The 16,930-nt window shown below is 41.0% G+C and overlaps 2 protein-coding genes across 2 annotated transcripts in view; one reads left to right on the forward strand and one right to left on the reverse strand.

Moving 5' to 3' along the window:
* The window catches only part of kdm6a (lysine (K)-specific demethylase 6A), a 40,370-nt gene extending 29,685 nt beyond the window's left edge, over nt 1-10,685 (reverse strand). The window contains exons 1-5 of the mRNA XM_070838764.1: nt 10,242-10,685; nt 10,035-10,098; nt 6,618-6,726; nt 6,154-6,203; nt 127-185 (exon numbers count right to left, since the gene is read on the reverse strand). Of these exons, the coding sequence (XP_070694865.1) occupies nt 127-185; nt 6,154-6,203; nt 6,618-6,726; nt 10,035-10,098; nt 10,242-10,411 (452 nt within the window). The 5' untranslated portion in view covers nt 10,412-10,685. The remainder of the gene's footprint in view (nt 1-126; nt 186-6,153; nt 6,204-6,617; nt 6,727-10,034; nt 10,099-10,241) is intronic.
* Nucleotides 10,686-12,508: 1,823 nt separating this feature from the next.
* On the forward strand, nt 12,509-16,338 carry fundc1 (FUN14 domain containing 1). The gene is made up of 5 exons (XM_070837987.1): nt 12,509-12,643; nt 13,060-13,213; nt 14,144-14,219; nt 14,333-14,461; nt 15,547-16,338. Exons 1-5 carry the CDS (start codon nt 12,625-12,627, stop codon nt 15,622-15,624), a joined length of 456 nt encoding a protein of 151 aa, XP_070694088.1. The 5' UTR covers nt 12,509-12,624; the 3' UTR covers nt 15,625-16,338.
* The last annotated feature ends 592 nt before the right edge of the window (nt 16,339-16,930 follow it).

The raw sequence follows: 16,930 nt of genomic DNA on the forward strand, positions 1-16,930 counted from the left end.
AAAATAAAAAAAGATTTCATGAGAAAGGAATAAAACATGTTATCAAATTGACACAAAAATCCGTAACCACTATAAAACTGACCGATGCCATGCATGCAATGAAGAGTATATTTTTGAAGCACTTACCACTGAAATGCGTTGTAATGAAAGTAAACCATGCCAAGGCCATATAGAAAGGGAGCGTTCTGGAAAAAATAAAAAGAGTTGGAAAATTGTTAGAGGGAGCAGCATAGACATTATGATTACAGCCCACAACTTGGTAAGAAAATAAAACCTAGCAGTTGTAACTTTGCTGGTGTCATAGCATCTTTACATACAATATGGTCATTACCTAAAATGATATGTCTATACCAGTTAGGGGCACAGTGCCACGGCAATGTAGCACATACCATACCTAGTACACAGGGGACCGTTCAGTTACCCTCTCCTGCATCCAGGCTAATTATATTACTACCGTGTTTACCGGACTATAAGCCGCTTCTTTTTTCCCACACTTTGAACCCTGCGGTTTATACAACGATGCGGCTAATCTATAGATTTTTCTTCGCTAATGTTTCAGTGACGGTTTCAGTGCACAGGAGGAGGAGGAATAAAAACATTAATGACTTTTCTGTTTTGTTCCATCATGTTGTTTTACTGCCGTGTTACAGGCACCGTTTGGAAACAATTAAGGTATGTAAATAAACATTTACTTTCTGTGTAAATATCTCATTTCACAACGTATAGATCTGCGGCTTATAGTCTGGTGCGGCTAATATATGTAAAAATATTGTTTTCTTTTAAAATTTAGTGGGTGCGGCTTATATTCCGGTAAATACGGTAATTAAGCACAGAGCTCCCCCTCAAGGTCAAACATAAAATTCCCAGGTGTTCCATGACTTTCCATGACCAGTATGTTGAATTCTCATGACCTATAAATGTAACATGGCGTGCAAAGCACTTCGACCAGCCAGAAAATAGCTTAAGTTAGAGCGGGAGCTAAGGAGGAGAAACAGGTGCTACAGCTTCATGTTAACCATAACCAATCAAAATGTGGGTGAAACCACCTGAAGTAAGTTACAAGAGATACAAAAGAAATACTGGCTTGATGATAAAAAAAAAAAAAAATTGTAGCTTTTTTAATTAAGATGCACAAAGTTCCCCCTGTGGAACAAACTTTCCATGATTTTCCAGAAATTGACCTGTAGGCACAGCAGTCAGGAGAGGACTGTATGACCACTATATGTCAGCACATCGATATTAACATAATGACATAGCAAAAAAATCCTACAAAGCCAATCAGAGGGCATGCAGAATAATTATTGCACCCTGTTTAAGCTCGACAAGCAGCTGAATTCTATCAAATATGACTGAAAAGAAAAAACAACATTTGTAAATTAGGCCTCAAAATATCAAGTGATTGTTGTTAGTTAGCAGCTGTTATTAGCCAACTGTGCACTTCAAACACACTTTATCTATTAACTTTTATTTCTAGTGTACAACCACATTAAACATCCAACAAAGACCAGAGTAATAACAGATACAGCTGCGATGAGATTCAGCCAATGAGATTCAAATGACTCACTTGACCGATGCATTTCCATCAAATCATTACACCAACACATCTTTTCTGCCCTACAAGGGATGTCCTTCCCATTTAGGAAGGGAAACTGATCAATGACCATCCTGACCAATAACAGTCTTGCTTTTGGACTTAACTACTGCTACCAACAGAAGTCTGCCCAACACCATTAACCTGTGGAGGGTAGGACCCTCACTTCACTGTGCTGATCTGTAATCCTGAGGAGCCCAGAGCTGTCAGCTCTGATCATGATCGAACCCCCAGCACCTCTGTTTAATGGCCATTCCACACAATGAATCTTCAAACCAAATGGGCCTGTTCATCCACACAGAGAGCATGGAGGGGACAGGCTGGACGCCATCATATCACAGCTGATTGGACAATTTAAATCCAGGCCATGAGCAGGAACTGTAGGCAGTCTAAACTGAGGCAAATACTTCTGCATGTAATCCCAAAACATTATCAAATCCAAAATAGAAGGTCCTATGCAGTTGGAATGATAAATGCCAAGTTAAGCAAAAGAAATGTCATGATCCAGTCTGGATGGTATCAAGGCCTTCAACAAGACCCCCCCCTCCCTTACGGCTGCTGCATCCGCCACTGCACCGGCATTGCCAGGCCACCACAACATGGCGCAGCAGCTTTGTTAAAGTTGCAAGTATATTCACAGATACTTCTTGGATCAATAACTCGTAAGTGAAATGTTGTTAAAAACTGATGCAGCAGCTGTAGCTTCTTCATAACTGTTTGGTTCTTGTTTTAATCTGTTATTGTTGTATCTGTATCTGGAAAACAGTAGTGCACAGGAGAGAATCTGTGATCAAAGTTAGAAAGATGCTATTAAACAATAGTATTTGAATTTAATCAACTTTCTTTGTGTTGATTCTACTTTCATTCTGTGATTTTACATTTCAATATCCATTATCACAACCTTCAGTCTAAAGGAAAATAAGCCATTAATCTCAATTAATTACAGTACCTAGTGCAATTAGTTAGTTAATTTTTGGACCGATGGCCGTAGTAAAACAAAAAAGATGTATATATATATATTGTTTGTTTTACTATGGCCATTTAATAATAGCAGTGTGTTTAAAAAAGTGAGTAAAGCTCAAAATCCTTATAATAGCTTTTATTTCAAATGCATTGGGAACACTGCACATTCTATACCAAATCAAAACATGAAGAAAAATGCATCAAATGTGTTTGTTACTTTACAGAAAGTGAAGAAAAAGGAATATTAGGCTGTTCACAAAAATAGCAGTGTCTGCATTTCTTTACAAACTCAAACATTTACTGTATTTAAACTGAAAAATGCTTGAAGATTTAGGTTTCCTGTGAATCACTGAACTAATATTTAGTTGTATAACCACTGTTTCTGAGAACTGCCTCACATCTGTGTTGCATGGAGTCAACCAACTTCTGGCACCTGTGAACAGGTATTCCAGCCCAGGACGATAGGACTACGTTCCACTATTCCTTTTCTTAGTTTTGCCTCAGAAACAGCATTTTTGATGTCACCCCACAAGTTTTCTATTGGATTAAGGTCCGGGGAGCTGAGCAGCCTATCATTTTCTGCACTTCTTGATATGTTTTCCCATCTCCAATCAACTTTTTAAGTGCGCTGTTCTTCTGAACAACGTCTGGAATTACCCATTTTACTCTGATTTTCAGAGAGAAATGCACTATAACCAGCATGTACAAGATTTGCTGCCTTCGTCCTTAAAAAGGGCCACAGAATGAATGACCTCACTAATTAAACTCCACACTGCTATTATTTTGAACATGCCCCTTTTCATTAATGATTCAATAACACAGGATCAGGAGCATGCATGTCATGACTGTTGGGTCTGTTGGTTTTCTATTACTCTACTACACCTACTAGTAAATTATCTGCCATGCAGAAATATAATTTCTACCAAAAACAGTGATTGATCTGGTTGGTGATGTTGGACTGCTATTATTTTGAGCACAACTGTGTGTGCAAGCAGAGACATGTCATCAACTCAGCTTAACCTGCAAAAATATTAGAGTGAAGCCCAAAGAATTTGCGCTGATACGTTCTACTTTGGAGTGTTAGAGGCCACTTTACACTGTGACTGTGGGACGTCATGGACCAAACAACATTTCTAGACGGACACTCCCCTCTCCACCGATATCAAAAACCCTGTACCAAACTCTGTACCAAACTCTCAAAATCACAAAACCATGCAGTATATATTTTATATACCTCAATTCAGCTGCAGGATTCTCATTTTTAGAGGGCAACACCTGATTTAAGCTTCATAATTAACATTAAAATTCGTAATGATGACGATGATGATGATGATGTAACCAAACTGGTTGTATAACAATGTCATTTTCTGCGCTTGTTAGTTTGCTGAAACTTGCAGTATACTTAGCACGGAGGTACCACCACCACAACGAGGGCCAGGATTATTAAACAGCAAACAGGCAAAACCCTGCTCAGTTCCCTTTTAGTCTGACAGGCCTAGAAGCAACAGTCAAATAAACCATTACAGCCACAAGTGCTGCATTCTTAGAGTCATATAGACTAATCTGTATTAGCATATGTCACTGTTTTACTTAAACTGCTTCAGTAGCCAAGTGAATACAACTCTGTGTAGATCCACAATTAAAACGACAGAAACGTGCAGATGCCTCTATGATTGTGGAACCGCGAAACACAATCCTCATTTCAACTCCCACAGTTTCCCAAAAAAAAAAAAACGCCTTAATTAGCCCTTTGCATATCGATATGTGCGCCTGTTCCACACTTGTTAGACCTGTCAATGAGAAGAACGAAGAAGTGCAATCTCACCGACTGCGTGTCCAGTGGCAAGGTTCAGCAGCACCAGAATAGCTTTCAATACGCACGGCAATTACGCACGGCTGTGGGAACTTATAGTGAGTCAACCACAGCACTAATCCATCACAAGCACCTGTAAACCATCTTCACAGCGATACCTCATCATTACACATCAGAAGAATGATCACTAATTACTTCATAGCGCCAATAGTGAAACAGATTTTAAGAGACAGACCACAAGGTGCATCACAATTTAATATCAATATTTAATATTTAACAGTGAAATACAAGGCTCATGGCTCAACTGTAGGCCTGTAGACATTCATGACTCTAAACAATTAAAATTAAGATTCTAAATTAGTCTTTGGGTGACATTTTGCAGACCAGTGTAAAATAACAACAATCTAAACTGCGATTTACTGTGTCCCACCGTATATTTCATGTCCACCCCTTCATTTCACTCACAGCCATCTCAGCTAAAAAACTGTGGGTCCGCTGCTCTAAAGTCTGCTTAAGCTGCACAAATTCTCACCACATATTCTTCCTTTATAGACACCAGTTCATATGTGGAGAAAGGTGTACGCAGATTTTTGTGATAAACATAGTTCGTAATTTTGTAAGCTTTTCTTGTGAAGGGTAAGAACTGATTTCCCTTTATAAAATGTTGAGTGGAGTACTAAAGCCTAACCGTGAGTATAGTTGCAACCCTCGGCTACAGATCTAACATTAAAGATGGGGCCGATCATGAGTGCCCTACAGATATTGAGTGGCACCGACAAATATGTTTTCTTGTAGAATGTAAATCGGTCACAAGTGTCACAAGTTTATTAAGTAGTGGGAACATTTCCTCACTGTCACATTCCTACAATTCAGTCACCTAACCACAGTCCATTTAAGTTTGTGTTTCACTGACTGGAGACTTGAAGCATAAAGCCCCCAAAACAAGCTGCAGTAGAGGTCTGACAGAGCATCACTAGGGATGATCGCTTCAGCTATTGATTTTAAGGATGCGCATTCAAATATTAAATAGGATGAGTTTATTTAAGTTCGTGTTTACAGCCAAAACTGTGAGGTGATGTTTAAAAAGAGAGAATGTGTCATAGTCCTAATGTGTTCTGGCTGCCCTGACCTCTGACTGCAGTGGAGTGCAGACTGTGGACCATAACGACCATGTGGACCCGAATACACAAACCGGTCGGAAAAGAACAGCAGCTCCCCAACAAACGGTGCCTTTATAGAAGCACGTCGTTACGTTGCATAAGCTTCTCTTACCAGCCGGATAGCAATCAATAAATGAAACAGTTTAACAAGAAAGAAAACAAGTTGTTGTCTGTTGCCGTCAAAGGACTGTAATGAATTAGACTGGATGGCCAACCTGCCTGCACCCTGCACAGGGCCAGAGACTTCCAGGCTCTGAGCCCAGTGAGCACTAACTAAAAAGGTAATGTTACGTTTGTGATGGTAGTTTTGATTGCGTTTATAGGATTATGGCATTTAGAGTAGAGTAACAGAGTTATTTGTTGGACTGAAAAACTAAGAGAAGCTGTCAGTCAGTGGTTGTGTACAGAGCAAACATGGGACCCCGTGACAGCCAGGCTTCTCATTCCTGTTGTGGACTGATCCTCCAGCAGTGACGTTGGTCAGGCAGCGCGCATTCATGTGTTGTGGCGGAGTGCTTTGGAGGAAAGCCTGAAGGGAGGCTAATCTAGCTAATCTAGCTAGTTTCCCCAATGTTGCAGACACTGCCTTTAAAGAGCAATAAGAGCAGATGGAATATTGGACTCACCTTCCAGTAGTCCGTCTGTAAACTGAAGTACCTCTGGTATGCAGATAATGCTGAGAAAATGGCACAAACACAAAAGGAGAAAACCAATAGTTAGTGACAATGTTAAACGCTCAAGACATTCAAGCCAGCTGCACTTGTCTAAATTGGAATAATCCTTTGTCAGCAAGTTTTAGCAGTGTTCATCAAAATAATGAGTGTGGAAAAACCAAAGCAACAGCGCACATCATGACCCCCCCCTCCCCGCCATTCTTTATTTGGATCCCAATTAGATTTCACAAAGTGGTCACTAGTTCTGCTGGGGTCCAAGAAACGATAAAAACAAACAGTTTAAAAAAAATCACACAGGATCAGTAAAGTAAGACAAGACAAAAGCCAAACAGATCAGAAAATAATCAACTGATACTGTGGTACAGATTTGGGTGGAGAAGGGAGGCCGAGAGATTTATACGCTGAGAGAGTCTCACCTTTTGGATAGTCCTCCAGCAGGAGGTTGAAGTGGCCCAGCTGACAGAAAATGTCAGGGTCCACTTTCCCCTCTGCTTTCAGGATGAGGGCATCATAGCAGCTGATAGCCTGAATGAAAGAGCAACAGCAGTGAAGGATTAAAAAAGGTGTGATACACAAATGCAAAGAACACCGATGTTTGGTCGATCCACTGCACATCGCACAAAAATGATCACAGTATTATTGGTTGATATGGCAAGAAGAATGTGATTACGTCTCTACCTCGAAGGGATAGTTTGGACGCTTTAAAGTGGTGTCTGAGGTATATATCCACAGTGTATTACGTCAAATAGATGGTGATCCTACATTGCCGTCAAACAGCCCTTTTAATGAGGAACAAACCCCATTATATCTATGCAATTCTCTTCAAACTCACAGCATAACACAAGCAAACTAACCAATCAAGGCTCCTGTGTTCTGGGAGTTTGTCTCGTGGCATTGAAGAGAGCAATATAACTGATTCAGCTACTTATCGGAAACAGCTGTCTGAAGGCAAGGTAGAGTAGTAAAAATGCACTTGAACTGATAACTTTTTTTAGCTGGCTTGTTTTTGGGTGCATGCCGACTGCCATCCACTGTAGATGATAAACTGACTATGTGCAAGTACCTCAGACAACCTCCGTTTAAAGACATCCAAACTATCCCTTTAATGCATGCTATTAGCTGACTGATACTACCAAAAGGGTGTGCTTTCGCAGTCTTGCAGGACTGTTTTGCATAGAACAAATCGCACGCCCAAATATGGAGCTTGTCAGTCAGTATTTAAAAAACGGCCACACAAATTACTCTTGATAGTCCACACTGCAGCCACAGAGGAGGAATGATTAGTGAGTATGACTGTGTGTGTCTGTGTGAGTGTGAGAGATGCTATTTAAAAACGCTTAAGTTAGATGCAATATGCAATGATAGAAAAACAATTTAGAATAATGAAAAGGACTAATTTTGTGTTGAACAGAGCAAAGCCTTCAGTTAACCTTGTTGGGTTGCCATATCTAAAATAAAATTGTTTAAACGACAACTTTCTAAAAATCGAAGGATGCGTCTTAAGACTGACAGCCTGAAGCAAAGGCCTCTGTGAAATTAAACAATTGTACTGCGACATACTAATTCTGGTACAGTTTAGGCCGTCTTTACGTTACGTTCCTTCACCGTTCATTCTACTACCACACCAAGTTACTTTTTGTCTGCATATACCATCACAAAATAGCATTAAGAATTTCATATTTGCAACACAGACAGTGATGCTTTCAGGTACTCAGTATTCCAGAAGAACCTGCAATGTTGGCACATTCAGTTATGGTAGATGGTCTGGTTAGAGTGGTCAGCAAGGCTCATCATGCAATAACAATTGCAAATCTGGCTTACAGGAGCAAGGCTTTCCCATATCTGCTTTATGTTTTGAGGAATTTGCAAGTAGCATCTTAATCCAATGCCATCTCCATATAGCAAAGAAACATTAACACTATGAATCAAGTATATGGTTCTATGTTCAATCTTAGCTTGAAACACATTCTCCCAGATATTGTGAGATACCACTGTCCCCTTTGTGCACTATAAGAACAGTGATTCTAATATTAGCAAAAAAATAAAGCATAGCGAGGCCAATTCTTATTGAAATGACTGTATTGACTGTATTGATGTCACAGTGTCATTAAACCTTACCACCAAATAAGCCAATCTCTGGCACCATCATACAGCCAACAGAAACTCTACATCAAATGTTAGAGGTGCTGGCACGATGCCAAGCTGTGCCACAGGTGATAGCTAAAGCCCAGCAGTGCAGCCTGCAGAGACCCTGTGATTCAGCAGACAAGACAGTGCACTTCCATTCACGTCATCCACTTGTGAAACCTATATTGGGATGGTACCAAACCAATAACGTTGTCTGATGTTAAGCTGTGTTGACTCTGTATTAGTTTAAACAGTGCCTCATGCTGATCTAGTACAATGCATCCCCCCCCCACATGTTAAAATGGTAGAGTCCATAGAAAGGCTGCAAAACTTGGTATCATACATTTATTCCACGAGGGGCACAAAAATCATTTAATGCCATATGCACATGATCTGATCACAATCGGATCTCTGAAGTTTGGCGTGCATGGCTGACCAGGTATCCAGCAGAAGGAAGGACAGCAGCGATAAAATGGCAAAGTGGCTGAACCTAATCTGAGAGAGCACCTTAACAAAACGTTACCAACCAAACTCTGCAGCCACATGTTGAGGACACAGACCAAGCACAGGCAGCCTAACCAGCGCTGGCAACGTTAACGTGGACTGCATGGACACGGTAGCTGCGTGTGCACTGATATCAATGTGGGTGCCCCTGGTTTCCGGGTCCTAATCGATCATCTTTGTTAGAAACACTGCACGTCCTGGTCGTGATATATGGTTCCTGCGACTGGTGATTAGCCTAGCCGCTGCTGCTAGCTCGCTAGCAGACGTTTGCTGGGCATTTTCTCCCATCCCCGCCATCTTGGACCATGTTAAGCAGCCATTATTTTGCAACCCCTAAACTACTACTATGTGTTTGTTTCTTCCTCGATAATGTCAGCTAAGTGCTGCCGAGTGACGGAGGGAGAAACCCGCTGCACGGTTAGCCGCTAGCCACATGCTAGCTAGCAGAGTGGGCTGACGCACAAGCCCAACTGTGGCTGCCTTTGACGGATGGGACGGATGAATTAAGAGGGATACCAACATTTCTGTTAACTTAACGTGTCTTCCCTCAATAGACGTGAGGCACAAGAGCATTTCTCCTCGTCTGGAGCTCATTGTCATACTTCCACAAGTCCCACATGACGGCTAACCACAGCTAGCAAGGTGCTACTTTTGTTAACCTCACCTTAGCTTAGTTAGGAAAACGTTACAGGCAAAGTAACGTGACGCCACTGTGTTTCCTGCACTCACCATAAGAACCATTGTGTTGATATCTACGTTATGGCCAACACGTTTCCAGCAGCCGATGCTACCGTGTGTAGCATGACATCTATTCTCCCTCTACAACCGATGACACCACCGATTTTAGCAGGGTGGAGATTTATATCGACCTGTGTGGCACAACGTTGAGCCTGCTAGTTTGGGCCTGTTTCACGTGGATGGACACCACAGAAACGCACAGTTGAGGTGTGTGCTTGTGCAGATGCCACTTGGTGTGTGCGATATCACGTCTGTGACTCAAAGGTGCTGGTTCAGCTTCAAAGTTGGGGAAAATTGGGGCTCGTGTGTGTGTATGTGCGTGTATGTGTGTGTGTGTGTGTCGCGGTTAGCCACATAGCAAGAGTGGCGTTTGGAGGTGTGTATGACTTATTTCAGGTGGGATACGCACTGATCAGATGAGAGAACATGACAGGGAACGGCTGTGATCCCTTTCTGTGGCATACCTTTAACAGCAAGGCCTTCGTTCTGGCGCCATCTTCTTGAAGCCTATGAAATCCAAACAGTGAACTGCAAGTAGAGGACAGACAACACACAGGCGGTTCCGTATTACTTAAGGGGCGAACCGTATTTGTTGTTTCAAACTGCGTGAACAAACATAAGCATTGCCGAAAAGAGGCGGGTGAGAGTGTGCACACAACATTTCGTCTAACCTGTCAGTTCCGACCAAGCTCTCTTTTTCTTGCAGTGTTAGCTTCGGAAAGTCCTCTTCGATTTCAGTCGCTGTTCCCGACGCCATTTTCTCCTCGTCATTACCAGCAACGCCGAGACTCCGGGCAGCAGCAGCGGCAGCGGCTGTGAGCGACACTCCGCACGATTTCATGGGGAAAGAAACGAGGGGAAGGTCGACGGGACCGAGCAACTCCGTCAAAATGCAATAACAACCAAAGTGTTGCACACCTATCCAGGACTAAAATGGGGCGTAGCGTAATTCTTGCCAAATCCTCAAGGAAATGATCCCTTCGAGTTACCTTCCACACTCCTCATTTTTCATCGAAACAAAGCGTGTATTCCAGTGCCAATGTGTGCATGAAGTTGATGTAATGTTGGGTTTTAGGAGTGAGTGTTACTTGATTGTATCGCAAACTTCCCCAACCATCGGCTCAAAGTTGTTGTAATTGTGTCACATAGGCAAACGCACGCCGCCACCGTCGGCACGCCCTCCAGTCACCGTGGCCAATCAGCGGCCGACTTGTGCAGTCACGTGACTGTCTCCAGTTGATGTGTCGCGAGCACGCGGACGAACGCGCGCACGCACACACCAATAGGGCTTCGTAGACCCGCCTCAAGCCCTACGATTGGCTGCTCACGCTGTATTATGATTACGTAACTTCTTTTTAAAGCATGCTACTGGTCGAGACAGCTGTCATGTTTGTTTGTTTGTGGGGGGCGGCTGTCAAGAGTGTTGGTTGCAACGTTGCACACTTTTAGTGTATGTGCATATACACGTTACTTTTAGATAGATAGATAGATAGATAGATGCACTACTCACAAAAAGTTAGGGATATTCGACTTTCAGGTGAAATATATGGAAAATGTAAAAAGTGAATGCTACAGTGATATTATATCATGAAAGTAGGGCATTTAAGTAGAAGCATGCACTGGTGATTTTATTCATCTTAAACAATTTATTTGAAGAAAATCTACCAACAGTGGTAGGTATACCACAACAAAACATGTTCAGTGCCTCAATAAATTGGGACGTGGCCAAAGGACGTCCACTCCTCTCCTTTCTGTGACTCTTCCAGTCTCTGTATCACTGTTCCAACCTCCTGATGACACTCTGTGACCCTCTAAGCTCAGTGAACACCTCCGTCTGAGGACTTCCTGTTTGAAGCCTCCAGTGTTGAGGTGCTGCTGATCAACTGTTAGGTGTCGTCTTGGTCTCATGATGTCAGAATGTGAACAGCAGGATGAGGAGGACTGTTTAAATACCAATTCTAACTGAAGCAGGAAATGTATTGGTGGATTCATGGATCAAACCTGTTGTGAATGTTGCTGTTAAGCTTCTTGTTAGAGAACAGCAGCTGGTGCAGAAAGTACTGAGACACTGAACAGTTGGACATGTGCATTCAAAGGTTTAGAGAAGGTCACATTAAGTTCACCTGGAAAGGTTAGAATGCATTTTAGGTTCATCCTGAAATTTCACCTGAAAGCCGAATATCCCTAACTTTTTGTGAGTGGTGTAGATAGATAGATAGATATATAGATAAACTTACCCTAGACATTCACAGTACTCAACATTTGTAACACACTGAGTGAGCTTATGTTGGGAGGGAAGTAAAATAGACTACAAAATCTATACTTGAGGTATCAAAAACAGACAACATTCATTTGTAAAGGTAACCCATTCTTTCAACACCTCAGAATTGTTTTTACTGAATTTCTCCTCTGTTATATCATTTGTAGTAGGCCTATTGTGCATTTGATGGCATGATGAACTGGGCTTCCCTTTAAACATTTTTACAAGTCTGCAGCTTTGACGGCTTATTTCACAGGAGCTACCTCAACAGCAGAACTCCATACCTCATTTTAGGTATAATATGATAGTTTGGATGAGCATTTCCCACCTGAGTAGAGTTCCCTGTTACAACTTTGAAGTTATCCTTTTGTTGATAAGAATATATGCATACTTTTACTTCTTCTGTCTCATAGAATGGGAAGGAACAACCAATGGTTAAATACTTAAACCTTTGCCTGTCTATAATTGTGTTTTAAGTGAGTCTACTGCAGGTCACCCAACACAACAGGAAGTGGACTCTGCCTACTGTTTGATCTTCTCTTTAATTTTCACCAAATTGCATTTGTTCGTTAGTATTAGCAGCACATGTGCAGCTTTGTTTGTTTGTAATTTATCTTTAATAAAATTGTAACAAATTATTCACAGCACTTTTTTTAAAACTATTACTAGTACCACTACTGCACTGTGTAAATGATGTTATGACGTTATAAACCAGTAACCGCTTTGTTGGTCGTCAAAATTATGCAAATGACGCCGGACGTGCAGGCAGTGAGGACAGACCTGCGCACTCCAAAATGGCGAACCGCGACAAGGGTAAGCAGGTCTATGAACTAATTTCATCTCTAACAGAAGCGTACATCCGGCTCTTTTAAGCACGGCTGACACACGAGGCATGTCTGTAAACCCTTACTTTACATTTATGTGTCTTTAAAAGTCTGCCCGTCTCCGGCCTTAAACCTCGACGTGTTCAGTCGTAGCGTTAATTGCTAACTTTTGCTAACTTTAGCTTCACTTGTCGGACCAGGCTAACTTACCGTCAGGCCTGACAACTTTGCCCAGTTATCGCTAGCTGCTCTGTCACGTTCAGGCTATTGTCACGTAAACGTTTGAACTGATACAGATTATTGCAGTTTATTGTGCTCATGTCGATGCTGTGGAGCGTCCCTTCGTCGTTGTTGTTGTTGTTGTTTGCTGACTGTGTTTATTTGTCCTCCTTTGAAACATTTCAGAGCTGGAGGAGGAGATTTACGACAAGGTCGTAGACCTGACAGAATATGCCAAACGGCAGCGATGGTGGAACCGCCTGTTCGGAAACAGCTCCGGGCCCCTAGCAGAGAAATACTCCGTGGCCACACAGATAGCCATAGGGGGATTGAGTGGATGGTAGATATGATCCCTTGAAATGCATTGCTGTCAGGCACACCTCCTCAACCCCGACATTTAGTTTTCTATGGAGAATTAGGATTCACACAACAAAAAACCAAGTCCATAGATCACCACTAAGGTCCACTTTGGCTATATTCTAGTCTACCTGTCGTCCCATGTGTTTGTTCTACCCACTGTGCTTGTCTGAATGGAGAATGCTGCAGCACTGCAGTGCCTCAGAGGATATACAGTGTGTGTGTATGTATGTATGTATGTGTATATATATATATATATATATATATACATACAAGTGTTCATTGCACTCACATGCAAACCAAAGAGGACAGGTTCTGAGCCGAAAGTGAGAAAATAATGAAATGAATAAATGAACAGCTGGCACACCGCGGGGCTCCAATGTCCACTTATTCATTGCATCAAGGTGAAGTTTCAAGCACCACTGCTCTTCATCAAAGTGAGAATGCACAACGCCATCTTACATATGTGTGTGTGTGTGTGTGTGTGTGTGTGTGTATATGTATATGTATATATATATATATATATATATATATGTGTGTGTGTGTGTGTGTGTGTGTGTGTGTGTGTGTGTGTATGTATATACATATACGTGTCTATACATATACGTCTGTGTGTGTGTGTGTGTATATATGTATATACATATATACTATATATATGATTCAGTCACATGATACACCCACATGAGCCCAGTCTCAGTTTTGATATAAAATCTGACATAAAATAGAGAATATACAGTATACACTTAAGTATACACTGAAATGAAAACTAATTCCATGCTCTCTCTGCTTTTTTTTATAATGTGCAGTAAGTATTTATTGGGCCATGCACAGTCATGCGAACTGTACAGTTGTAATTATTAAGGCAGTGAAAGATTAACCTTTACCCTCTGTCTAATACTCTGATTGTCTTTAGGTGTGCAGGATATCTCTTCCAGAAGGTTGGAAAGGTAGCTGCCACATCTGTAGGAGGAGGTCTACTGCTGTTGCAGGTATTCTTGCATTGCTTGGCATAAACATGTATGGGTTAAGCCCATAAACAGAATACAAAACATTTTGGTCTACCTGCCCCTCATCTATTTGTCAACTGGCCGACTCTCTCCAGATAGCTAACAACAGTGGCTATATCCAAGTGGACTGGAAGAGAGTAGAGAAAGATGTCAACAAAGCTAAGAAGCAATTAAAGAAGGGCACCAAGCAAGCAGGCCCAGAGCTGAACACGTTTGTTGAGAAGGTAAGTGTTTTTCATTTTGAATGTCAGACATCCTTCCAAGATACTTGAAATGAGACTTTGAGTTTATTTTGACATGTGTTTATGATATTCCGGACATGGTGTTGACATGGAACGTGAAAATCCAGGTTATTCATATCCCTGTAGACATGATCATAGCAGTACCCATGTTTTTGATTGTCTGCCTGCAGTGGTGTCTTGATTTCTCACCATGTCAGCCACTAGGTTCTGTAGCAACAGTAAATATTCAGAAACCAGAATCAGGTGTGTACATGCCACAGTATCCCGGTTTCTGTTGGAGTACTTCATGTAGCATATCCAGGTTTCCAAAACCAGGGTAAGCAGTTCACATGTTCAGAATGTAACCAGGGTACTCTGATCATACCCAGGATGCTAATATGCATGGAAATGGATGTTTTGGGTCAAACCTGCTGGATTTTTCAGCCATTCTAGTTTCACTTCAGATTCAGCTTGATGTTTGTATATTGAAGCTTTTAGTGTCATCACGCAGAGAAAGCAGCTGACTGTAATCACTTTCTAATAATGTTACACTGTTTTGTTAGTGTGACTTAGACAGTCCCTGGTTTTGTTGTTGTAGAATCAGAAAAAAAAGCTTAATAACCTACATTTTAATTCTGTTATATTGTATTTAAATGTTACTTTAAGGAGAACTTAGGTATTTTTAAGCCTGGGCCCTGTTATTGTCTAATTCTTTTAATATATATTTCGGATTTGAAATTACTTGTAGGTAAAAAGTTTTAGTGGTAGGTAGTGGCAGACCAGCAGCTCCTGTCTTATGTGAGGTAAAATGTGTTTGAAGAGAGCGATATAACGTGTTTGTGGTTAAACAAAAATTATCCTACAGGTCTATCTCTTAGGGATCCTTTCCATAATGTTATCAGAGTCATCTGAAAGTATTACAGTGCTGCAATTGCAGCCTGTTTCACGGCTGCCAGCTGAGGTGATCTGCTGGGCCAGTTTCCAAACTTTTTGTCCCAACTAGTCATTTTGAACCTAAAATATACAGAAATAGGGCCCAGGTTTAAAAATACTGAATATACTGAAGAAGTATTTTCTGTCTTTTTCAGTCCACAGAGTTTGTGAAGAAAAACATTGTTGTCACAAGTGGTTTCATTGGAGGATTCCTGCTTGGCCTGGCATCTTAAGGTCTGCCAAACAAGAAGAGTGTGGATTTCTGTGACGTCATGAAAAACTATAGGGAAGCATTTCAAGTCATTGCTGGATGGTTTTTAAGTGTGTAAATGACAGCAAGCAACCAATTTCAGATTATAGCTTGTAGCTATGTGTGTTTCTACATAAGCTGCACATCTTTTTTTTGTCTACTTTATGACTGTACCTACACATGACATGCAGTTTTGATCTGACGTGGCAAAGTTTCGATTGGACCAGAATGACTCTCTTAAAATTCTGCACTTTTCAGGCCAAATAAGGATGCATATCATGCAGAGATAATTGAAAAAATGTTAAGGCTATCAGAATGTTGGATTTTTTTATTTATTTATTTTTACCAGACTGATACTGTACCACAATGACAGATTATGCACTGTTATTAGCGCCTTGTTGCACACAAACAATTAATAAACTCTCACATTGCAAACTGTGCCCATAGGATTCCATCAGTGCCAGGGTTGTACTTTCGATTCCAGGCTTGTAATCAATCATCTTCAGGGTTAACGTGCGGACATGTGGGATTGTTTAGCCTTTTTTTAAGGTGATGCATGTGTGATGGGTTATGTGGCGTCCCTTTCATCTCTTTTTTTTGTATTTTTTGTTAGCAGTGCTTTAATGCTTCAAGTACTGAACGCTGTGGTTTATCTACTGTGTAAGTTTGATGAATGAATAAAAACTAAATGAACCGATTCCATTTTATGACAACTCATTTATTGTTGTACAATTATGTCTTGGGCGCCTTTAGAGTTATATGTTATGTGTATATTATCTGAGCTTGGTTTACTTTCACTGAAAAAGTAAAGCACTAAATCAAAGTATGTTTGCTTCTTTAGTTTAAAGGTCTTAGAGAAATACAACAAAGTCCAGATTGTCAATGCTGCACAATATGTCGCACAATACAGGTATGCAGTTCACATTTTGATGTACCCTTGAGCTTTTATTTTTCTCTAATCAATATTACAAGTGATGGGGCACAATTTTGTGTTGCATCTGTAAAATATCCTCCTCAGGTTGAGCTAGAAGAAAATCAAATACAGAAATGACAGGAGGTAATAAAACTAGAATAAAATTACATAAATTATAGAAATGAGCTGAGGAAAGGTTGAACTGAAACCTGGTCATGAAAACCTCCTGAGAGACTTAGTGTGGAGTTTTAAGTCACTCAAACTGAGTCTAGACGTAGAGAATTAGTGTTGATGTAGAAAACAAACGTTCCTCTATGTTGTGATGCAGGTGACAAGTTCTTTCTGTTAAAGTCGTTGCTAAGAGACGGCCCAAGCA

The sequence above is a fragment of the Pempheris klunzingeri genome, chromosome 10 (assembly GCF_042242105.1).
Source record: "Pempheris klunzingeri isolate RE-2024b chromosome 10, fPemKlu1.hap1, whole genome shotgun sequence".
Taxonomy (NCBI): domain Eukaryota; kingdom Metazoa; phylum Chordata; class Actinopteri; order Acropomatiformes; family Pempheridae; genus Pempheris; species Pempheris klunzingeri.

Excerpts from the sequence above, each read along its gene's own strand:
- fundc1 (XM_070837987.1), top strand. Across the intron at positions 13,214-14,143 it reads ATAGGGGGATTGAGTGGATG|GTGTGCAGGATATCTCTTCC; the intron begins GTAGATATGATC and ends GATTGTCTTTAG. Across the intron at positions 14,462-15,546 it reads TGAACACGTTTGTTGAGAAG|TCCACAGAGTTTGTGAAGAA; the intron begins GTAAGTGTTTTT and ends TGTCTTTTTCAG.